The sequence below is a fragment of the Colobus angolensis genome, unplaced genomic scaffold (assembly GCF_000951035.1).
Source record: "Colobus angolensis palliatus isolate OR3802 unplaced genomic scaffold, Cang.pa_1.0 Scaffold201, whole genome shotgun sequence".
Taxonomy (NCBI): domain Eukaryota; kingdom Metazoa; phylum Chordata; class Mammalia; order Primates; family Cercopithecidae; genus Colobus; species Colobus angolensis.
This window is the reverse complement of record NW_012115167.1, coordinates 1874984-1900766: the sequence shown is the minus strand read 5'-3', so window position 1 is coordinate 1900766 and position 25783 is coordinate 1874984. Positions and strand designations below refer to the sequence as shown.

The 25783-nt window shown below is 36.4% G+C and overlaps 1 protein-coding gene across 6 annotated transcripts in view; it reads right to left on the bottom strand.

The window, feature by feature from the left end:
• Nucleotides 1–25138, bottom strand: part of VRK2 (vaccinia related kinase 2) — a 104896-nt gene extending 79758 nt beyond the window's left edge. For 2 of the 6 annotated variants that reach the window (XM_011941808.1, XM_011941813.1), the window contains exons 1-2: nt 24878–25138; nt 22722–22862 (exon numbers count right to left, since the gene is read on the bottom strand). In XM_011941808.1, the coding sequence (XP_011797198.1) occupies nt 22722–22857 (136 nt within the window). In that variant the 5' untranslated portion in view covers nt 22858–22862; nt 24878–25138. Of the gene's footprint in view, nt 1–13257; nt 13395–22721; nt 22863–24877 lie in introns of all 6 variants that reach the window. The other 4 variants (XM_011941811.1, XM_011941809.1, XM_011941812.1 and 1 more) reach the window with 3 other exon arrangements.
• Between the last annotated feature and the right edge of the window lie 645 nt (nt 25139–25783).

Sequence of the window (25783 nt, the reverse complement as noted above, 5' to 3'; positions counted from 1 at the left end):
TTCTTAAAACTCAACAATAAAAAAATGAACAACTCATCTAAAAGTGAGCAAAATATTTAACAGAAACTTCTAAAAAAAGATGTAAAGGTGTAAAATAAACACACGAAAAGATGCTTGACACATATATAATCAGGAAATTGCAAACTAAAACAATGAGATACAACTACACATTGATTAGAATGACTAAAATCCAAAAACACAGACAATGTTAAATGCTGGCAAGGATGTAGCACAACAGGAATTCTCATTCATTGCTAGTGGGAATATAAAATAGGACAGCCACTTTGAAAGACACTTTAGCAGTTTCTTACAAAGCTAAACACGGTCTTACTATACAACCCAGGAAATGCACTCCTGGGTATTTACCCAAATGAGTTGAAAGCTATGTTCACACAAAAATCTGCACATAAACATTTATACACACTTGATTCACGACTGACAAAAACTGGAAGCCACCCCCAGACATACTTCAACAGGTGAATGGGTAAACAAACTGTGATATTATTATTTAGCCACAAAAAGATATGGAGGAACCTTACATACATACAGTTTTGTGAAAGAAGCTAGTCTGAAAAGGTTACATGCTGTATGATTCTAATTATATGTCATTCTGAAAACGGCAAAAGTATAGAAACACTAAAAAGAGGGCCGGGAGCAGTGGCTCACGCCTGTAATCCCAGCACTTTGGGAGGCCGAGGTAGGCAGATCACGAGGTCAGGAGATCGAGACCATCCTGGCTAACATGGTGAAACCCCATCTCTACTAAAAATACAAAAAAATTAGAGAGCCTGTAGTCCCAGCCACTTGGGAGGCTGAGGCAGGAGAATGGCGTGAACCCGGGAGGCGGAGCTTGCAGTAAGCCGAGATCACGCCACTACACTCCAGCCTGGGCAACCGAATGAGACTCTGTCTAAAAAAAAAAGAGAGAGAGAGAGAGAGAGAAGTGGTTGGCTGAAGTTTAGGGCAGGAAGGAAGAGGAATAAATAGGTGTAGCACAAGGCAATCTCAAGGCAGTGAGATTAGTCTTATAAGACTGTAATAGTGGACACATGATATTATGCATATATCAAAACCCATAAAACTATATAACATAAAACCTGGGCACAGTGGTGCACGTCTGTAACCCCAATTACTTGAGAGGCTGATGCGGGAGGATCACTTTAGCCTAGGAGTTCAAGACCAGCTTGGGTAACACACCAAGATCCCATCTCAAGAAAAAACAAACAACAAAAAAAATTATACAACACAATTAATGAGCTCTAGTTTAAATTATGGACTTTAGTGAATAATAATGTATCAATATTGGTTAATAAATTGTAACATATTTACCACACTAATTCGAGTTGTTAGTAATAAAGAAAACTATGACAACAGTGGGAGAAAGAGGTAGTATATGAGAGTTCTGTACTATCTGCTCAGTTTTCTATAAACCTGAAACTGCTCTAAGAGAGTCTCCTGATTAAAAGTAATAAAATAGCAGGTAGATTACGAGAAAGGGTCACAATTCACAGTAACATCATACTTGAATCAGATATTCCACTTCTTCCCTTCTGGTATCCTTTGGTCAGAACTCAAGGAAGCCCAAACCTTGAAAGCTGACATTAGGGCAAACAAAAAATGCCCCAGTAGAAGCTCTCTAGTTAAGGACAGAAGAGTAGGAAATGAATATCCTAACACTCAGAGAGTGCAGAAAATGCCATTATTCTTTTTTCCTATTTTTCACCTTTTGGTTCTTTCCCATCCCAGCAACCAAACAATTCTGTGGTGATGACAGTGGCAGCAGCATCAGGGGCACACAGAGATCTGAAACTCTCAAGGAAGGAAACTTTCCTCTCCAATCAAATGAGTTGTGGTCCCAAAAGAGAAGGGTATCCAATAACTTTTTATACCCTACACCCTCTTGCCATTTTCCCTAGACACAGGTGCATGGCAAGACAGGGTAAATAAAAGCCCAGATTTCTGGTCAGAGAACCTAAAAAGGAGATCCCAGAGAATAAATACCAAGGAGATCATGGAGGGAGAAGAGCTTGGGAACGTCACCACAAGAAGTTGTTTATAAACTCCTGGACTCATTCACAAGCTGTGTATATGTGGAGCTAACATTAAACAGCAAATACAGAGTTCAATAAGTAAACTACCAATACCCAAGTCCCAGGCTGGTCACTGAATGGAACACACATGACCTGAACAACACTTTTGCTATTGAAAACTAAACGAACACTGTACCCAAACACAGACCAGTTAGAACTTGAAGCCTGAATGCAACCAGGAAGATTACCTGCTAAAACAAAATATCAATGTTCTCTGTTAGAAGAGACCCAAATTCTTGTAACATAATATTCAACATATCCATGATATAATTCAGAGTTACTAGGCATATAAAGAAGCAGAAAAAAACTCATATATGAAAAGACAATGAATAGATAATGGCAAAATGACAAGGATGTTGCAACTATCTGACAGACTTTAAAACAATTATTAAAATGCTTCAACAAATAAAGACAAATACTTTTGAAACAAAGGGAAAAAAAGAAAAATGCAACAAAGACAGAAAATACAATAAAGAATCAAATGTTGTTTCTGGAACTAAAAGATACATAACCGAATTTAATTTTTTTTTTTTTTTAAAGTTCCTGAGGGGGCGCGATACAATTAGGGAGATGACATAAGAAAAGTCACTGAACTTGATGATCGATCAAAGGAAACTGATCCAACCTAAACAACAGAGAGATAAACTATGAAAAAATTGAACACCACCTTAGAAACTTATAGGCAGTAACAAAACACTGAACATGTGGAATACCAGAAGAAGAGAAGGAAGCTTGTGATACTGAAAAAACATTTGATGAAATAATGACTGAAATTTTCCAGGTTTTATATACACATAAGCCTATAGACTCAATAATGTCAAAGAACCCTCAATAGGATAAACCCAAAGAAATCAATGCCCAGACACATTACAGTCAAATCTAAAATCTAGAAACAAAGAAAAATCTTGAAAGCAGCCAGAGTGAACAATGTATTATGTGTAGGGGAACAATGACTCAAACGATTGCAGATTTATCATCAGAAATGATGAAGAGGGGAAAAAAAATTTATCAATCCAACATCCAGCAAAAATATCTTTTGGAAAAGAAGACTAAATGAAGACAATCTCAGGTGAAGAAAACTAAGAACTGATGGCCAGCAGACTTGCTGTGTTAAGAATTACTAAAGAAAGGTATTGAAGTAAAAAAGCCTGTAATCCCAGCACTTTGGGAGGCCAGGGTGGACAGATCACTTGAGGTCAGTAGTTTGAGACCAGCCTGGGCAACATGGTGAAATGCCATCTCTACCAAAAATACAAAAATTAGCTGGGCATGGTAGCATACGCCTGTAGTGCCAGCTACTTGAGAGGCTGAGACAGGGGAACTGCTTGAACCCAGGAGGTGCAGGTTGCAGTAAGCCAAGATTGTGCCACTGCAGTCCAGCCTGGGTGACAGAGCGATACTCTGTCTCAAAAAAAAAAAAAAAAAGAAAGAAAGAAAGATATTGAGGTAAAAGAAAAGCTATACAAGGAAATTTGGAATATTAGGAATAAAGGAAGAGAAAACATGATAAATAGCTGGGAAAATGTAATAGATTAGGTGTCTCTTCTTCAGTTCTTCAACATATATTTAACAGATGGAGCAAAACGTGTGACATGAACTGATGGGATTTTCAATGAATGGAGATATAATACATAAGACAACCACAATATATAAAAGTCTGTGAGATACAGGCTAAGCAGGACTTAATGGAAAAAAATTATAAAGAAAATAACCAGAAATCAATGAAATGGAATACAGTAAATGAAACCAAGAGCTATTTCTCTGAAATGGTCAATGAAACCTATAAACTCGTATCAAGACAAAAAAGAAAACACGATTTGAAAGATCAACATTAAAAATGAGAGACTATCACTACAAAACCTAATTAAATTTAAATAAATATTAACAACTCTATACCCATAAATTTGACAACTATATTAGTTGGGGTTCTCTAGAGGGACAGAATTAATAGATGTATATGGATGTATATATGAAGGGGAGTTTATTAAGGAATGTATTGAGGATTCACATGATCACAAGGTGAAGTCCCACAACAGGCCGTCTGCAAACTGAGAAGCAACAAAGCCAGTCTGAGTCCCAAAACCTCAAATGTAGGGAAGCCAACAGTGCAGCCTTCAATCTGTGGCTGAAGGCCCGAGAGCCCCTCGCAAACTACTGGTGTGAGTCCAAGAATCTAAAAGCTGAAGAACCTGGAGTCTTGATGTCAGTTAATCTTCAAGAGCAAGAAGCATCCAGCAGGAGAGAAAGATGAGGGCCAGAACTCTCAGGAAATCTGCTCTTTCCACCTTCTTCTGCATGCTGATTAGACGTTGCCCACTCAGATTGAGGGTGGGTCTACCTCTCCCAATCCATTGACTCAACTCTTAATCTGCTTTGGCAACACCCTCACAGACATATCCAGGGACAATACTTTGCATCCTTCAATCCAATCAAGTTGGCAATATCAATAATCACAACTGATGACAAAATGGAGCAATTCCTGAAAAACCATGAACTACTAAGTTATCTGAAACAAATAACCAGATTAGTCCTAAGTAACTACTAAAGAAAGTGAAACCATTGTTTGTTTGTTTGTTTGTTTATTTTTTAAATGCCTTTCTGGGCCGGGTGGGATGGCTCACGTCTGTAATCCCAGCACTTTGGGAGACCGAGGAGGGCGGATCACAAGGTCAGGAGATCCAGACCATCCTCGCTAACAGGGTGAAACCCCGTCTCTATTAAAAATACAAAAATAAATTAGCCGGGCGTGGTGGCAGGCGCCTGTAGTCCCAGCTACTGGGGAGGCTGAGGCAGGAGAATGGCGTGAACCAGGAGGCGGAGCTTGCAGTGAGCCGAGATTGCACTACTGCACTCCAGCCTGGACAACAGAGCGAGACTCCATCTCAAAAAAACAAAAAAAAAGCCTTTCTGAACTATACAAAACATTTTTAAAATGAATAACACTAATTCTACACATTCACTTCCAGAAAACAAAAGAAAGAATACTTCAGAACTCATTTTATGAGGCCAGAATTACCCTGATACAAAATTAGACAAAGATGGTAGGGGAAGTAAACAAATAAATAAAAGTATACACTGATAGTCCTCCTTAACAAAGATGGAAAGATTCTCAAAATATAAGCAAGTGGAATCCAGAAATACCATGATCAAGTTAATTTGAGGAATGCAAGAATGTTTCAATATTCAAAACTCAATGTCATCTACCATATTAATAATCTAAAGAACCACCACCTGATCATATCAATTGAAGTAGAAAAAGCAATTGACAGAATTCAATACCCTTTTATGATCAAAACTCAGTACGCTTAACTTGACAAAGAACAGGTATGAAAAACCTACAGTTAACATCACACTAAATGGTGAGAAGCTGAATACATTCTCCCTAAAAATGAGAACAAGTCAAAAATGAGCACTCTTGCTATTTCTATTCAATAAATCACTGTAAGTCCTAGCCAGTGCAATAAGTTAAGAACATAAATGAAAAGCGCACATTTGGTAAGAAAGTTTTCCCTATCCCCAGATGATGTGATTGTCTACGTAGAAATTTCCAAAGAATCTGCCACAAAAGAAAATCCAATCCTAGAATAACTGGGTTTACCAAATTCATAGGATATAAGGTCAACATACAAAAATCAATCATATTTCTATATACTACTAATGTACAAGTGGAAACTGAAATTTAAAAACCAAGAACATTTTCAATAGCTCCAAAAAATGTATATATTAATATATACCCAACAATATATGTATAGGACTAGTATGCTAATAACTACAAAAAGCTGATACAAGAAATCAGGGAAGACCTAAAGAAATGGGGACACATGCTGTATTTATAGTTTGGATGACTCTACATAGTAGAAATGTTAATTTTCCCCAAATTTACCAATAGATTTAGCTCAATATCAATTAAAATCACATAAATTTTTGTTGTCGTCGTTCTGGAAATATAAGTTAATTATGTATATGGAAAAGCAAAGGAATTAAAATAGCTAAAACAATTTTGAAGAAAAAGTTGAAGAAATCACACTATCCAAATGTCCTTCAATGGTAGAATATACAAACTCTGATACACTCATACAACAGATTACGACTTGACAATAAAAAACTGCTGACACACACAACAATTTGAGTCAATCTTAAAGGCATTACGCTAAGTGGGAAAAAAAAAATCACAAATGACACATATCACACGATTCCACTTATAGTAATCCCATATGTTCCCCAAAAGGCACATCTATACTGATGCAGAATAGATCAATGGCTGCCAGAGATTAGGGGTAAAAGGAGGCTATGGTCATAAACGGATAGTATAAGGAAGATTTTAGGGGTGATGAATCTGTCCTGTATCCTAATTATGTTGGTGGGTATGTTAAAATTCACAGAAATGTACAAATATTTTTTTCTCTTTATTTTCATAAATAAGAAAAAAGATACAAGTACATAATCATAATACAAAATAGAATATGCTTAGTTATAAAATAGAAGCAAAAATATTGCAGAAAATAAATACACAATATAAAACTGTGGTAGAAAATGCACAAAGAAAAGCAGTAGGCTTCAAGGGAAGGTGGACTTGACATGAGCACAAACTGAATATGTAGAAATGAGACAGAATGTAAGTGATAAAGAGAAAAACAGAACAAGCAAAGTCATACTGGTATTTGTTTCCAGGATTAGATTCCAAAACTATGACATGTTAAAAATTTTTATATTTTCTAAATCACATATATTTTTAAAACAAATTCTTGTGTACTGGGAAAAAAAAGTGTATTCTCTGTAACACTGTTAAAAACCCTCCAAACTAAAACTTTTCCTATTACATATTTCACTTTATAACTTATTATTATAACACAATCAGTTATCTTCAAACTCTTAGTAATAGAATGTTTCTTGGAATCCTGATATTTTGGAGATACTGCAGGTTCGGTTCCACATCAATGCAATAAAATGAATACTGTAATAAAGCAAGTAGTGTGAATTTTTTGGTTGCCCAGTACATATAGAAGTTATATTTACACAATACTGTAGTCTATTAAGGGTACAACAGCAGTATCTTTTAAAAAACAATGTACATGCCTTAATTTTAAAATATTTTATTGCTAAAAAATTTCAGCAATCATGTGAGCTTTTAGCAAGTTATAATCTTTTTGTTTGTGGAAGGTCTTGATGGGGATAGCTGCTGACTCATCAGGGTAGTGAGTGCTGAAGACTGGGGTGACTGTGGCAATTTCTTAAGATAGCAATGAAGTTTGCCACATCAGTTGACTCTCGCTTTCACAAAAGATCTCTCTGCAGCTCACGATGTTGTTTGTTAGCATTTTATCTACAACAGACCTTTCAAAGTTGAAGTCAATCCTCTCAAACCGTGCCACTGCTTTATCAGCTAAATTTATGTAATACTCTAAAACTCTGTTGTCATTTCAACAATGTTTATGGCATCTTTACCAGGATAGATTCCATCTTAGGAAACCACTCTTTGTTCATTCTTAAGAAGCAACTCCTCATGAGTTAAATGTTACTATGAGATAGAACAGTTCAGTCACATCTTCAGATTTCACCTCTAATTCCAGTTCTCTCGCCATTTCCATCACATCTACAGAGGCTTCTTCACTGAAGGTTTGAACCCCGCAAAGTCACCCACAAGGGTTGGAAACAACTTCTTCCAAACTCTTGTTAATATTCCTATTTTTATCTCCTTCCACCATGAATCATGAATGTTGTTAATGGCATCTGGACGGTGAATCCTTTCCAGAAGACTTTCCATTCATTTTGCCCAGATCCATCTGAGGAATCATTATCTATGGCAGCTGAAGCCTTATTTACTTCTTAAATAGTAAGACTTGAAAGTTAAAGTTACTCCTTTGATCCATGAGCTACAGAATGGACACTATGTTAGCAGGCATGAAAACAACATCACTCTCCTTGTACATCTCCGTCAGAGTTCTTGGGTAACTAAGGTGCATTGTCAACAAGTAGTTATTTATTTTGAAAGTAATTTTTTGTTTCTGAGAAGTAGATTTCAACAGCAGGCTTAAAATATTCAGTAAACTCTTTATTATTCATGCAAATTTATGGGGGTACATGAGAAAATTTGTTACATGCATACAACACATAGTGACCAAGTCAGGGTATTCAGGGTGCCCATTACCAAAGTACAATACATTTTTGTTAATTATATTCATCCCACTCTGCTATCAAACACTGAATTCATTGCTTTTAGCTCACTGTATGTTTGCACCCTTTAATCTACTTCTCTTCATCTCCCCCTCTTCTCCCATAGGTGAGGGACAGTTGTTCTCACTCATATGTTTAAAAAACAAAACAAAACAAAAAAAACTGTGATATATGCCTTAAATATACACAATTTTCAAAATTAGAAAAATAAAACTAAAAAAAAAAAAAAATCAGTAAACCATGCTGTAAACAGACACGCTGTCATCCAGGCTTTGTTGTTCCATTTACAGAGTACAGGCAGAATAGATAATAAACATAATTCTCAAGGGCCTTAGGATTTTCTGAATGGTAAGCACTGGCTTCCACTTAAAGTCATCATCTGCATTAGTCCATAAGAAGAGAGTCAGCCTGTCTTTAGAAGCTTTCAACCCAGGCACTGACTTCTCTCTAGCAATGAATGTCCTACACAGTATCTTCTTCCAATAGAAGGCTGTTTCATTTACACTGAAAATTTGTTAGTGTAACCACCTTCACCATTGAGCTTAGCTAGAACTTCTGGATAACTTGCTGCAGCTTCCACATCAGCACCTGCCATTTCACCTTCCATTTCCATGTTTTCGAGATGACTTCTTTCCTTAAAACCTCATGAACCAACCTTTGCTAGCTTCAAATGTTTCTTCTGCAGCTTCCTTGCCTCTCTCAGCTTTCCCAGAATTGAAGAGTTAGGAGCTTGCTCTGGATTAGGCTTTGGCTCAAGGGGATGTAGTGGCTGGTTTGATCTTCTATCCAGACCACTGAAACTTTCTCCTTATCAGCAATAAGGCTGCTTCACTTTCCTATCATTCGTGTGTTCACTGGAGTAGCACTTTTAATTTCTTTCAAGAACTTTTCCTTTGCATTCACAATTTGGCTAACTAATGTAAGAGGCCTAGCTTTTAACCTATCTGAGCTTTTGATATGCCTTCCTCACTAAGCTTAATTATTTCTAGCTTTTGATTTAAAGTGAGAGATGCATAACTCTTTCTTTCACTTGAATACTTAAAGGCCACTTTAGGGTTATTAATTGACCTAATTTCAAAATTGTTGTATCACAGAGAATAGAGAGGTCCGAGGTAAGGGAGAATGACGGGAGCATGACTGGTCAGTGGTGCAGTTAGGCCATGTGCTACATTTACCAATTAAATTCACTGTCTTGTATGGGTGCAGTTCATGATTCTTCAAAACAATTATGATAATCACAAGAAAGCTCACTGATCACAGATCACCATAACAGATATAATAACAAAAAAGTTTGAAACATTGTCAAAATGACCAAAATGCGACACAGACATGCATGAAGCACACGCTGCTGGAAAAAATAGCACTGATAGATTTGGTTGATGCAAGGTTGCCACAACCTTTAGTGTGTAAAAAAACACAGTATCTGCAAAGCACAATAAAGTGATGTGCAATAAGACAAGGTAAGCCTGAATATGGAACAGACAGAGCAGAAATGCTAAGGTTGAAACATGGGACGGGAGACCAGAACCCTTACCCCTTTCACCTCTACACCTGGGTTCTACAGAGACCAGTGTGAAGACTTAGTGGTAACTGGTTTGTCATTTTCTGAATTTACTCATAGTATCTCCAGTCATATTTATAATAATTTCTTATTGAATGTCTGCTACTTTCTCTTCAAGGATAAAAATAAACAATAGTATTCTCATTATATTATATTCTATCATTACATTTTCACTTTGTTCTACTAATCTTTTACCCTATATACATCCTTGTTTAGCTCTCTTAATGATTTTTACTGTGGAATATAAAATAATAACAGATCCTGCTATTGCTTTACTGTTTAGTTACATGTGCATGAAAAACCTTAACCTTTTAGTGTCTTTATATCTTATCATTTTAAGTATTTCTCTTTTGGCAACTGATTATGAAGTTCTGTCAGTGATCTTCTTTAATTGAGGCTTACAGACTTTTTTCTAATGTAGTTAACTGACAATTCTATTATAATACACTAATTTATGTAATTGTCATTTTTCTTTGCTGCCTTTGGCCAGTTACTTACAGGTTGTGGTATATATTACATATTTATTTCATTTTACCACAAATTATATCTTCCAACCCATTTATCTGTTTCTCAAACATTAACACTAATAAACTCTAACTTAGCTGTTTTTATTATTATTAACTAAATACATTTTGAGCTTCCCTAAAGGGTTGATATGTAACTTAACTGTTAACCCTATAATTTTGAACCACAGTCCATCGATCTAATTGAGAAATTTGAACTTTGTTATAAAATTCTATATTCGTAACTTATAGTTCTTAAAAAAAAATCCCCCAAGTTTTACTAAACCAGTTTTGCTTTATATCATCAAATCTTCTCTTAATAGTTTAACTCATTTACCTCTTGTAAGTCATTTTCAATCATACACTACTTTCAAGCTTATTTTATCTTAGTGATAATCTATTAAGAAATAATTTCAGGTTTACTAGGACCTCAAATGTTTCCTTCTACCTCCTAAGAGACATTCAATTTGATCACACAATAGAATGAGAGCTATTCTTTTTCTTAGCCATCATAAATCCTATTTTCAAAGTGTATGAAGTGAGGGCTGAAGTAGTTCTTGGCCTCTCTTCCTTAAATAATATTGTAAGTTCTGTAATTTAGGTTTAAAAACCTATTATGTAAGAATCTTTAGCCCTGTTCCTGCTTTTTTGAAGCACTTTCTAATATTTATGCTGAAATTAGGCTGCAAATAAGGGAAATCTTTCTTATGTTTTCCATTATAGTCTTTATTTTGCATGTCTTTACATTTTCATGTGATGTTCTTACTATCCAAAGATACACTACATAAACAGATAATATAGCCATTATTTTTTCTTCTTTATGGTCTCTTTATCTCATTTTTCTGTGACTGAGATTTGCTTCTTTACCAGCTGCATTCATTATTTCCTTAAGGCCTCTATCCATGTGCCAGTATCAACAGATCATTTATAAATTTAACTCCATCTTTCAGGATTTAACAGGTTTTCACAGTCAGAAGGAACTTAAAAGTGCTCCACCCGAAAAAAAAAATACTTATTTTTTTACAGGAATGCTTTATTATAGTCAATCTACATTCAACTAGTTAACTAGTTAATTTCAGAAGATTTATCTTGCTCAAAAGCTTTCTGCTAGAGTAGACATTCTGATTATTCTGGAAGACTATACAATTTTTTCTTCCTCTTTTCATCACACAGCAACATTTACCGGTTAGCTATACAGGTTTGTTTTGTTTTCTTCTCACTTTTCTTTGTCTTGTGTGGGATATTTTTTTTTTTTTTTGTCAGTTTTACTACTTTTTCTTCTACTATCCTCCTAATACTGTGTAGGATAAAAGGTTTACATAACTAATTCTCCATTCTCAATTATAATCCTCACATTTGATACTGGAGATGTAAGATAGAACTGTAACACATGATTTTTTAATAGAAATAAGACCAAGCACAATGAACAGCTTTTCTTTACATTCTCCAGAATTTGAAATTAATAATCCCACATCCCAGTAAGTGCTCAAGAACATGTATTTAATGTAGTAACTTGCATTTGTTCATTCTTTTCCTTGTTAAATATATATACACCAAATAAAAAAGTATTCTAGTATAAAACCTTGCATTGCAATAGCTAATATCTCTTCTCTATTATAAATTCCCCAAGGTTTACCGCTACATAAAATGTTCTAACTTCTTCATGAAATCACCCGTGAGTATGTAATAAATCATTACTACGATATAATATCTTGAAACAACTAATTTTAGTTATTTAAAAATAATTTTTCAAAACCTAGACTTTTATTATAAATAAAATATATTGGTATCTGAAACAAATTCTGTAAAGGGATATGTTCTTTAACACGATCCTATTTTTCGTATTTTCTGTTTGTTTTACTTTTTAAAAGACCTAGTCTTGTAAGCAGTGTATCTTTATTTATTTATTTTTTTTTAGCAGTGTATCTTTAAATTATTATCCAATGGAAAAAAATATGGTCAAGAATCATTCAATATTTATAAAGGTATCCATTTTTATGTGGTGCTTATTAAAATCATATCATAGGGATTTAAACAGGTCTGTTTGGATCTTCCTGTTACTTATTTGACTCAAAACAAATGTATAAAACGTATAAAACTAGATAAATGTATTCAGTTTTGCAAAGGCATGAAAATCCAACAAATCTTTCTCATCAGATTGCATGAACTATTAGATGACTATTCGCACTTTTTTCCATAAAAATATTGTTTGAGGTATGGTACATTTTTAATGTAATTTTTCCAGTGCCTAACATTAGGTTTACTATAAATATCAGATGTTCTTTCACAGATTTTGAGATCTTAATAATATCAAAAACATATCACTGATGCTCTATGCCTTGAGTTGTCAATCTGAATGAAAATGACACCATTATTAGCATCATCACTAACAGATTTCTTAAATTAGCTGCCAATACTATCAATTACGTATTTTGCTGTTACTTTAGAAATGAGCTTGTCATAAGCATGCCATTTGCCACTGTTTTATCTGGCTAACAATAAATTCAAGTGTTCTTTGACAAGGGACATCAGTAGGGCAGGGACTGGAGCTCAAATACAGAAGAGACATTTTTAAAATTGTGGCCAGAAGGTAATTTACGTATCCTCTTTAGGCCTCAATGTCTTCCTTAGTTAAGTTGCTGAGAGGACTCAATGAAATAATTCATGCAATGCACTTAACACAGAGCTTGGCACACACTAAGTGAAAGATTTTAGTAGTTGATAATAAAGATGATAATTTCCTGAAAGAAGAATTCAAAAACTAGTCCCAGCATTTATCAGATACTACAGGCACATCTGACACATCTACTGCTCTTCACCAGACTCTTCTTTCATCCTTTTTACTTCCCGTGTTCTATGTTCATGACCTAATCAGTGAGGCTTTGGTAACATTATCTCTAAGAGGTTCATTAGGTGGCACTCAGAATACCTGAAATGGAAGCTATGTTCTCTATGCGCCTCTTTCACACATGTTGAAGCTTCCGATTGCTCTTGCTTGAAATAAATTTGCGGGAAGCTGCCTTTACTCCACACTAAGCATTGGAGAGAGAAAAATGGCCAGTGTCTCTGGGGAATAATTAACAAAAGACAGTTTGTTTCATCTTCATGATAAAATACAGCATCCCTATTAAAAGGCAAATTCATCATTTCCAAAAGTTAAATAGAATGACACTTTTAAAGTAATTCCAGCTGATTAAATTTAGGGCTTTGAAAAAAAAATTAATTCATGAATATACTCTGAATCTTTCATTTGATTTTAAAATGTATAAATGTTCATTTAACTTTGAGCCCTTGCCTCTCAGTGTTCTATTCTGAGCTAGTCAAACAAGTGGTAGCAGGCATGCTGGGCTCAATAATACTGCCTCTCATATTTAAATACTCTATTTCACTTGGATTGCAAATTAAAGACAGTCTCCTGAATGCTGACACATTTTCAATGATTGATTTTGCAAAACGTGTTGATTTTTCCTACACTGTTTTGCCTCTCTGTGTGTCAACTTTGGCCTTCTTTTCTTGCTCCTTTGCAGCACTGCTGTCTCTTTGAAGACATTGTCTGCCTGATATAAAAAAAAAAAAATGTACATTAAACCTCATGACTAATTATGTGGATAGAAAATTCCCAATCTCAAACATAAAATACCCCTGCCCAGAAACCATACAAAAGCTTCTATGTACAAAACCCTTAATCAAACCTTTCACAGACTTGGATTAAAAGAAATCCCAATAATTTATTTTCTGTAAACGCTGTGTTTACGTTCTTTGAAAAGTTGATTTCTTATGCATGTTACATGCCTGTAAGGCAATCCATTTAATAGGAAACACCATGCTTTTCCCCACAAAAGTTTACACTTGCTATTAGGTCTACTTCAATTAAATACTACTCAGAAGAACTGTTTTATTAGAAAGAGAAAACTGATTTGTCTTAACACAATGTCCACTTTTTAGTCTCCTCTCCATACTAGGCATTAACAGAGTAGACTCTTCACAATAAATTCTACAATCTATGGATTAAGTATACAGTTTCTTTGTATTTTAAAAATATACTTGAAAAGAAAATAAACACATACTTTTTGCCCTTCAAATTCCCCAAAAGATGTAAAAGAATTTCTCTAAATCTGAAAGTACAGTGCCTTACACACAGGTCACATATAGGATAGAACATGGAATTTTTTGTTTCAGACAACCTATTTGCTGGGAAAATCATAATAGAACAGTTCTAGAGTTAATTTAACAAATCATTTTTTAAGAACTGTAACGTGCAAGGCCATATTAAGTACTGTGAGTGACTGCCTATAAGCAGTTTATAATGTAGTGTCTGTGTGCACACATGTTGGGGGAAACAGGTTAAAAAGACAACATACAAAATAGTGACCGTCTGAAATGATGAGGTGAGCATCATGTGAAAGCACACCACGGGAACAAAGAAAGAGAGAAGTTATGAATACTCCCCAGCGTGCCTCTTTAGCATGTCGGAATTTCCATAAAGCCTACCAGTCACCATTTGTTTCCACAACCAGTCCTAGCAGCACACCTTCCTTGCTTCCAGTCTACCAAGTCTAGGTACTCTGCTGTTTGGCTGTTGCTTGCCTTTTTGTTAGACCAACTCTCCTCTACCTCTAGTTGTACATCTCCCACCATTACCAAGTACAATAAAAGCATCACATGCCACCACTTTCTCACTATTTTGGGAAGCCCTGCAATGACTACCAGTCCAACCCTGGAGATAAAATGATAGTTCCTTAAAAATGTGTTCCAGAATGGGAAGATGAGAGGAGGTGGGGTGAGAGTAGCCACATTAGTTACTCTTCAGAAATAGCCACACTACCTAAGCAGACCAGGTTGGATTAAGGTCTGCACATGAGCCAAAGCTGAGAATTCATTGCCTTTGTTGGCTCATGTCACTTCTTTAATTAATGTCACTTTCTCTGGTTTAATATCAGAGCAAGTGACAAGAGTGCTTCTGGATGAATTGTGTTTTCCGAGGACTGTATGGCACACTCTCCTGCAGTCTGACAGAGGGACGTGCCAGTTTTACTTGGCAGTTACAATGCACCAGCTTTAGTTTTAGTAGTTTAATTTGTGGCAGTTATATGTTTTGAATACGTTGAAGTATTCACAACGGTCTCATGGAATCTGTTCCATAGATAAAGTTTACACAGTGAAAAAGCAAAAGCAACGGCTATAAGGCGATTAGGAAAAGCTTCTCTTGGCCACAGCTGGTCTTACAGGCATTCCTGTAAATTTTAGAGTATTTAGAAGATATGATTAAAGTGATCAGAAGGAAGAGTGCCCTCTTTCAGGGGGTGGGGGAGGGGAGTTCTGTAGTGGGTGTGAGACAATCAGAAGGAAATATGATGTTTAGAACTCAATTTTATGCAAAATCCATTATTCAAGAAGCAAAGTTTATATACATGATAGACATGCAATGAAATAAATGTAAAAATAGAAAGTTTTGTTACTTATGCATTAAGTTGGTTCTAACATTTTGGTTAACTAAGTTTTTATTGATAGAAAACTCTGAAGATTTTCTGCATTGAGTAGAAAGGACTAAACTTTTTCCTTTGGTTTATTAAAAATCTTTCTGTTTCAGGATGACATTTTTTGAAGGTCTTTTATTTGGAGTATTCTCTTCATCTCTTTTATACAATTTTGTGAAGCTTCATCAGCTCATAGTGAAAAGAGCTGCCTGCCACCAAGGAGTTCTTCTAAACTTTGCCTGCCCTTTCTAAATTTAGGGTTCTTTACTGCAGCAGGTTGAAGATCTGGCTTTGATTGCACCTGGCTCTGCTGGAGAATAGAAATATTCATCTCCACTGAATGCATGCTGCTTAAGTGCTGGAGGCACTTGCAGGAGAGTAACTCTCGTTGGAAACTTCATTACAATACTTTCTCTTCCCTACATGAAGCAGTAATTCTCATTCACCAAAGATAGGATTTTGCCTGACACAGCCACAGGAGCTGCTGTTTGACTTTCAAAATTAATCAACTTCTAAGCTGGAGTAGAAATGGCATGTCCTTTAACCTTAAGCACAAAAAGCTCTCAACAGACTGTAGTTTTTATATCCCTGGATGGGAATTTGGGCCCCTGATACTTAAACTTGATTCACATACTGGGTTTCTGGCATGCTTTTGCCCATACCCATCTGCTAGCCTGGCACTGTGCCCATTCAGAAGGTGTGATGCCAGTTTCAATAGGGCATAGGTGCCAATCAAAGATGGGTTTGGAGGGGCAGCATGCAGAACGCAGCAAAAGTCAGTTCTTCTGCCAGAAGATCCTCCTGTTATCATATAATGCCAATGAAGGGCCACATGCTTCATTGCTTGGGATCACATTGCATCTGTAGATGTTTCTGGCCTTCAGTGGATGTCTTTCTACAGAATATTTCCCTCAAGTATTACTTGATCGAAGATGTTAAAGAAAAGATAAATCCACTTGGTTAACAAAAGGCCATGCTTTTAAAAGAGACATGGGAAGTCCTCAACAATTATCTTGAAATAATTGCTGAGTTTTCTATCTTTTCTCCTTAAAATATTTTTTCATGGAGCATACAATAGAGTGTTCAGGAATAACTCAGTCCATGTGATGGAGCTATCAGAGACGAACATTCTAAAGAAATACTAATTGCAAAATCAAGCATCTAAGCAGTATAAAAACCATAAGTGCCTTTAAGTGTAGATGATGAACAAATTTTCATCATCCAAGTAGCTAATTTCTAATGAGCTCTCTCATTTAGAGGTTTAAAGTTTCTTAATTTTCTTCTCATTTATCTGATACAGATATTCCTGGGTCTTAAAAGAAGAAACACACCTCATACTATTTATTCCTCTTCTTCCTTATCTAAAGAAAAAAAAAAACCTAAAACACTTCAGAAGCAGAAGTCTATCCATATTTCATAAGGAAGCCAGAAGCTCTCAAAAGCTGAGAATTCTTTTATTGTGTGGCAATAGAGGTGAGCTCATTTCAGGAAGAAGAAATTTCCCCATAGCAATAGGCTTCAAATTAAAAAAAAAACCTTGACCACTGTAAACAGTTACAAGATAGTAACAGATGCAGTGGAAGAGATATAATATATAAATACACTGAAGGACAGAGTATTTTATAAATCTTCCCTTAAGGCAAAAGAATTTGACAGTAAAATGTTGAAAATGAAGAAGAATCATAATATGAAATATGCTTAAAAAAATGGATATTTTAAAAAAATGAAAAAGCCAAGTCTTATAAGTCTCCATTTTAATGGAAGGAACCCAAACTTTCTAAACACCTAGATTTCTTAACTGATAGATAATTGGGTACTGCTATCTCTTTAAAAACTCAAAATTTAAATATAAACAAAATTAAAATACATCTTGCAGAGACTTTTATTTCTTGTCTGTCAGTCCAACAAACATATTACATTTACAAAATTTCAAGTGATCTCTTCCTCATTTTGAGTTTATATTACCTATTATTTACACCTTCTGGAAACTAATTTATCATAAATACTATAGTTTCTAGTACAAATTTTTCTCATTTTCACATTTATTCAATTCTTTTCTTCACTCCCACAGTATCATTTGCAAAATTGCCTAATAACAATTGCAGTGGCACCACAATGTTGCACTGCGTCAAATAAGGCTATTTATCTCAAAGCTCTCTCTATAAAACACTACCAAAATAACATTTAATAACATAATATGTAATGAAGGAATATGTATTCCAACACACTACTTTGTTGCTAGCATTATCACTGTACTCTTCTAAACTTTATTCTGTACACCTTAAAATCAATCTATTACAGCTCACTATAAAGAGAGTAAAAAATTATTTTATGAAGAAGTAAAACAAATTTTATGTATGTGGTTTATATTTACTTGTTTTAAATATGTGTTTCCTTATCAGTAAAATAAATGAGTTAAACTTTGATAATTTTTAAAAACCTACCCCCAACAAAAGATTCCTTCTATGTTTCTAAAGCACAAAATTAGGCTAATCTGACAGCATGATCCAAAAATGTCTGGCAGTCACTTTAATGAAATTTAATCATCTGTCCATGGATAAATGATCTGATTTTTAGGCTTCACCACAGTTAACTTTAGTTATAAAAATGTGTTATTCTTTATAAAAGCTTTGAGATAATATCTAAAAGATATTGCTACTGATGCCCTGTCAATAAAGCATATGCACATTCTTTTTAGATGATGTCATGATAGTTGCCTTGTCTCAACTTTCCTGGTGACTAAGGATACTCATCTGTAGGAGTAGACTGAAGTTAAAAGTGACATCTATAATTATGGAAGAGAACAAAGCAAACTAGCTTGTGTGGGTTAAGTACTCCAATCTCAGTCTCAATTTCTCAGGCAAATAACTGTTGAACATCTATTCTGTGCTTGACACTCCAAAGATGCTAAGTGGTCATTACCGTGCCCACCTTCAAGAAACTAAAACTTCTACAGATAAATCATATCTTTTACTTATATAATCAGCCTTCAAAAGAATGTGGCTAAAGTTTATCCTGTAATTCTGTTATTCTTAATTTTAAATAATTTCTAAAACCAATAGCTTTCATATCTGAGGCAGATAAAATACAACTTATATGAGAACTTTTCACTACTATAGCAAATTTTAGGGGGAGCTTTTTTCAGTAAAATGTCATAAAGTCTTCTGTTGACATTCTCTATGTTCTCAGTTTTACCACATTAGTAGTTAAATCCACCAAAATTCATAGAATAAATAGAAAATCCACCCTTCCAATGGAGTTCTTTGTCATCATCTTAACTATGGCAGCAAGACAGTCTCACTCTGTCACCTAAACTAGAATGCAGTGGTGCAGTCTTGGCTCACTACAACCTCCTCCTCCCAGGTTCAGGCAATTCTCATGCCACAGTCTCCTGAGTAGCTGGGACTACAGGCACACATTACCACAACCAGCTAATTTTTTGTATTTTAGTAGAGATGGGGTTTCACCAAGTTGCCCAGGCTGGAGCATAGGCAATCCACCTGCCTGGGCCTTCCAAAGTGCTAGGATTACAGGCATGAGCCACTGAGCCTGGCACCACTATGGCACCAGTATTAAGAATGGGAATGTCTAAGGAAATAAATAAATAAATTACATTTATTAAATGCTTACCAAGTTCCTTAAAAAAAAAAATCATTTAATTCTCCTCACAATTATTATTATCACAATTATGCAGAGTAGAAACAAAGAACCCAAAGGATTAAGTAACTAGATGAATAAGTGGCTTCATCAGGTCAGGATTCAGGTCAGATAAGCCTAATGCCAAAACCTCTGCTATTATTTATGCAATTCTCCCTTAATTTACTTGGTTCTACGTTATACCTAGCATTATAATTAAATTCTAACCCTCAGTTTTCTCTCCTTCCTGAAGTTTAAAAAACTTTTTCACTTATTTGATACTAAAATGACAGCAATTTTTCCCAACCCCAAACCAGCTTCCTTTCTTCTTTTTTCCTCCCCTTCTCTTTTCATATTCAAAGAAAGAACTTTGACTTTGTTCTTGTATTCAGACTTCTTTTCACTCTTCTATTTCTATTAATGCTAGAGGCACATTATTTCTCCAAGTCAAGAGTAAATACCAAACTTCTCTGCCCCTTCCCCTTCACTGTAAGATGCTGATTACCGAAAGGCCCTGGCTACTGATGTCAAAGCTAGAGGACAGTTGTCCATGCACAATGAACTAGACAGAGCGGCTAGTTTCTTCTCAGCCTTAGGCAGTAAATGCTGATCAAGTGTCTGCTGAAAGTGGGTATCTGGAAAGAATACCTGAAATGAATGTAGCTGGACACAAAGGTATTCAGGAAAATTTGAATTTTACTGCTTCCTCTCTTCATTTATATAGAGGAAGTGATGAGAACCATGGTAAAATGCAAAAACATGATGTAATTTCATATTGATTTGTTTGTATAGCTTTGAAAATAGTAAAAACTAAGTTTAGTGAAGTTAAACTGATACTACAATTCATTAGCATCACTTTTAATGGAACAGTTACAACATTTGGAACACACATCTTTATTACAAAATCTGAAGTATCAGAGCCTTTTTTCTGAAAATAGCTAAATATTTCTTTAAAATCCTTCCTCAATGGTGTGCACTTGCTAATCTTCCTAGGGTCCAGGTTCTAAAGTTCAGATACTAGAGAATGTTCCATTACATACTGAACCCTGAAATATATTATAAAACAAATAGTATTATTTTAGTAATAAAAAAATAAGTAGGCTGGGTGCAGTGGCTCACGTCTGTAATCCCAGCACTTTGGGAGGCTGAGGTGGGCGGATCACCTGAGGTCAGGAGTTCAAGACCAGCCTGGCTAATATGGCAAAACCCCATTTCTACTAAAAATACAAAAATTAGCCGGGCATGGTGGCAAGTGCCTGTACTCCCAGCTACTTGGGAGGTTGAGGCATGAGAATTGCACGAACCTAGGAGGTGGAGATTGTAGTGGTCTGAGATTAAGCCACTGCACTCCAGTCTGGGCCACAGAGTGAGATTCTGTCTCAAAAAAAAAAAAAAAAAAGTAAAAATACGTGACACTGTACTTAGACTGAAAGAAGCAAAGATTTTTCGGCATTTGAATAGGGACAAGTAAGTCACATGCCTATGCAAGTATATTCCCTTATCATAACAGTAATAATATTGACTATGTGTACACATAGATACATACAGATATACAGACATACACTAATTAATCTTAAACATTGATTTGAATTTAAATACATATAATATTTACATTTCAAAAAGAGAAAAGAGGTAAGATCAACATAGTCAATGCTTTTCTCTAGTTCTTTGAAATTACTCAAATAATACAAACATTAGAAAACCAAAAGTGATAAGCTATGGAATCCAAGCCTATAGCTCAGCCACATCAGAAATAATTTATTCAACACTATATCTCGACCTTCAGTCAAGACAGTATACTAGAGATCTTAACGCTTTGCTGTAAAACAGAATTCACTAAGTTCAAGTTTCAAATAATACTCATTCTTCCATAGTCTTTATATGCACTATTCTATACAGTAGCCACATGTAGTTACTGAGCACCTGAGCCACATGTGGTAATTGTGCTCTTGAGACTAGATAAACCTTAGATTTTGAAGACTTTCATTTAAAAAAGTAAAATATTTCATTTGTTTATGTTAAGAGCATATTGAAATAGTATTTTTGATATACTGGATTAAATATTATTAAAATAATTTCACCTGTTTCTTTTAACGTATTTTAATGTGGCTCCTAGAAAATTTTAAACTACATATGTAGCTTGTATTACATTTCTATTGAACAGTGTGGACTATGTCACTCAATCTAGCACTTAATAATCACAGAATTTTTCCAAGCAATTTCAAGCAAGTTCAAACCCTTTAAATGGGGTAACTGTCCTTTACTTGGCCCATACAATTTTTTGTGCTGGTCTTGTCTTTCCAACTAGATTAGACACTGAAGTATTTAATAAGCAGCTACTTATTGACCAAATTTCATTCATTCATTCAAAACTACAATCTTAGTTTTATCAGAAGAGGATCTTTATGTTTCAGGATCCATGAAGCATGTTTTTCTGGAAATATTTCATGAGAACCCAAGATTCCCTCAAAGGAGGTATTTTATCAACTCCTTAAACTCCTGTGGAAATAGATGTGATCTCAGTCAGTACATTTAGGAGAATTTATCCTTGAGGGTATATTTTTAAAAATCATTAATATTTTCCTTATTTTATTCATCAATCTTTTAAGGGATATCCCTTCCTCAACACAGATTTAAGATAGCCTTGAATGATCCATTAAAGTTCACTGTAATTTTTAAATGCTTAAATGCAATGTAAAGGCCTACCCAGCCCATGGTTCCTTACTGTACCACAGATCACAGAAAATAATTTTGAGTGTTTATTTTTTCAATTATCCCAAGAATGGCACATCCCTAGGACCACTCTAGATGCACGAGAAGTTAATTCCTTCCATAGAATAGATGCCTTAAGTTTTATCTATGAATTCTCCAGTAGAGCCCAGTTAAGAAATGAGTAGACCTTTGCTTAGCCTAAATATTAATGATTAAGATTCACAGAAAGTGTTTTCATCTATACAGTTGTGGTTTCTCATCTGAAAAAAAGCATGTTTCTAAGAAAACAAGCTCTCAAAAAAAAGAAAGTTAGCATTTTGTCTGGCAGATTGTATAATTATGCTCTAAAAAGACTTCTAAGTTATTTAGAAAAACATGGACAACAAGGAGTGGGTCAGTGATGTCTTGAACCTAGACACTGTACTATATATTATTACTTAATCAAGTACAATCGTGATTTTTAATAAAGTACACATATGAATTTCATATTTCCATTCTTAAAATGTCACTAAGTAATCACAGCTACAGTCACAGATATAATAATTGGTAATTTAAGGCTTTACTTTACCTAAATATATCAATCCGAATCCTCCAGAGCCAATCTTCTTGCCCAGTACCCACTGATTGCCTTCCATATCATCCAGAACCTTGCCTTCTGGAAGTGGAATAGGAAGTTTGTATTTTTCATTTCTTTTTGGTGGCATCACTTCTGCTGGCAGAAGGGGTGAGATAAATGGGTAAAAATAAAAACAAATAAAACTCTTTAGAGTTAAAATACATTTCCCAAAATGTCTTCAATGGGGAACTTTCCCAGGTTCCTAGAAATTAGGATTCTAAAGTTAATTCAGTTTGGAAAAGCCCACACATTATATTCAAATTAGAAATTCACATACATTACAATATTGAGATCTAAGAGATACGGATATTTTAAAAAAACAGAAGCAAATTAATCAACTTTCATTTAATACAACACTTCCAAAATTCATTTCTGGGGTCTATAGCACATATTAACAGTGCAGGATACACCTTAAGCAACAAGAAATTAACAATTTCCAATGAAAAAATAAAATAAATTTCATATACATAGAAATACCGCTTTCATTGAGAATGTAAAATGTTAAAAGTGAGAAGGTCTTCAGTCACTAGGAAAGAACACAGAACTGGATTGGGAAGACACAGACAATGGCAATGGACATCATCACCATCAAGCAAACTATGTGACACCGAGTAGGTACGCAGTAAACATTTCTTAAATGAGCCAGGGATTTTCACGGATATGTAATCTAGCAGAACACTAGGCCATCGGGTAGTTCCCGGGCCGCCAAAATATTCTCAGTATTTTGTCTTCTTACCCTCTCTCAGTTCATCGCAGTGAAAATAGTCCTGCCTTAGAGATTACTGCTGTGCCACCAACAAAAGCATAATCTCCATAGCACAGCCATGCAACTTTAATCAACTAATTATAATTGTATATAGGTTAGCAAATTTCTCAACGGGAAATTCTGAGTTAAAAGAGAAAATTTATTAGGGGAAAAAATATATATGCCAGCATATATGCCTGAAAATAATTTAAATGTCAAGGTTAACCGTGATCCTCTAAGTATTTCTTAAGAATTTTTTAAAACTATTAAGAGTTTCTGACATGAAAGCTAATTACAAACATATACACGTGAAGTTTTCCTAATATAATCTTCCTATCTTTCATAAGAACCTGTTTTTCCTCCTTCACTTAACTGCTTTTTTACTTAGTAGCATCATCCCAGGTAGAGTCGCTGCGTGTATCTTTAACAATATTCACCTGTCCTCCTCCTGATAGGCACAGAAGGGAAGCTGGGAATTTGGATGGTGAACCATGCCTAGAGCATTGATTGTATCATAAAGTAGGAAAAGTTTTGTGGAGGTTTCCCTTGACCAGTACATTACAGATGCTGGTGCCTATTACAGATTTCCTGATTTAAAACTTAAAGTCTCCGAAGTGTAAAAAACTACTGATTAAGGCACAAATTCTAAATAATTATAAAGAGGATAAACATATTTTGGGGCAAGGCAGTGGCTTCAGGGCTTGAGGCGGTAAAGAAGACCTTGACTACGAAATGCACATGCTGGAGGCGGGTCCCTAGTTCATCTGCTCGGGGAAACGACAGGCTCCTCTCAGGGCCAGTCCCTGTCAGGGGTGTCCCTTTGGCTTCTGGGTACCTTCCCAAGGCTAAGATGAAGTCCTCAACAGGAGTTTCCGGGCAAACTGACACCCAGAGGTTAACCTGAGCCAGGGCTGACCTCCAACCCCGCCGCGGCCCCTGACCCTGCGGGAGGAAACGAGAGCAGCGCGGCCCAGTCGCCTGGTCCGTCCGCCCTTAGCGCGCCGGGGAGCCATGACCAGCCCCGCGCCCCAACCATGGCGCAGCGAACTAACTTCCCGCCCCAAGTTCTCTCTGCACCGGCAAAGAGAAACGCCACCCTCTTTTCCACTGACAACTCGGACCCCGCTTTTGGCAAACGCGAGTAGAAGGTGACGCCTGGTTCTCACCCCTAGAGGGGAAAAAAGAACCAAACGCGGAAGCAGAGGCCAAGCCCGGGGCGTGACTGAGACGCAGCCCAGAGTCCCCGGCGTCTCACTCCGACGGCAGCTCTTTCCCGGGAGGGGCCGCGGCTCCGGCAGTGCAAGCGGAGAGCGGACCGCGGACGTGCTGCACCCCAACCAAGACCCCAGAGCAAGAGACTGACCGGGCCTCAGGGTCCCTCGCCGCCGGGCCGCGCGCACCGCCTCTTGCCTGCCGCTCGGGACCAGGCGGAGCCCCCAGGCCTACAATCCCGCGGGGAGGCGGGCCCAGCATCCGAGCCGGCCCTCTTTAGGGCCTTCTTAACTTCTCACTAGCTGCCTCGGCCTCGCAGTGCAGCAGCCCGCGGAGCCTGGCACAGGCCGCAGCCCTTTCTTTTCAGCGGCCTGTCCACGCCCCGGAGACGCCCAGGGGAAGGAGAGGGCGCGGCTACGAATGTTATTACCTCCACCCTGTCCCGCTAGCGTCTGGACGAAGAGCCGCCGCCAGACCAGTTTGGTACGAAATAAGCACGACATGAATTTGTGTAGGAGGAGTGTTAGGTCTCCTGTACCACAGCCTGAGTACCACGAGCTTCCAAATGGCCAGCACTTACCGAGCTCTCGCCGAGCAACTAGTGGTACTAGCGAAGACTCCAGTTAGGAGGGCCTGTATGTAACTCACCACGTTTAAATTCTCAAAGGCATATTGGTTCAGGACCTATTTCTGCCATTAATCGTTGGATAATTTTAACACCGTAATTACTTAACAAACTTCAGATTTTTTTTTTGTCTGTGAAATGAAAATAACCATAGTTATTAGATTATAAGGATATTGGTTATAAGATTATGATAATAAAGTGAGGACTTTATTAAAGCAGTTTTCTAATACGTAAAGACCCATATCGGCCAGGCGCGGTGGCTCACGCCTGTACCCATCACTTTGGGAGGCCGAGGTGGGTGGATCATCTGAGGTCAGGAGTTTGAGACCAGCCTGGCCAACATGGTGAAACCCCGTCTCTACTAAAAATGCAAAAACTTAGCCAGGCGTAGTGGCAGACGCCTGTAATCTCAGCTACTCGGGAGGCTGAGGC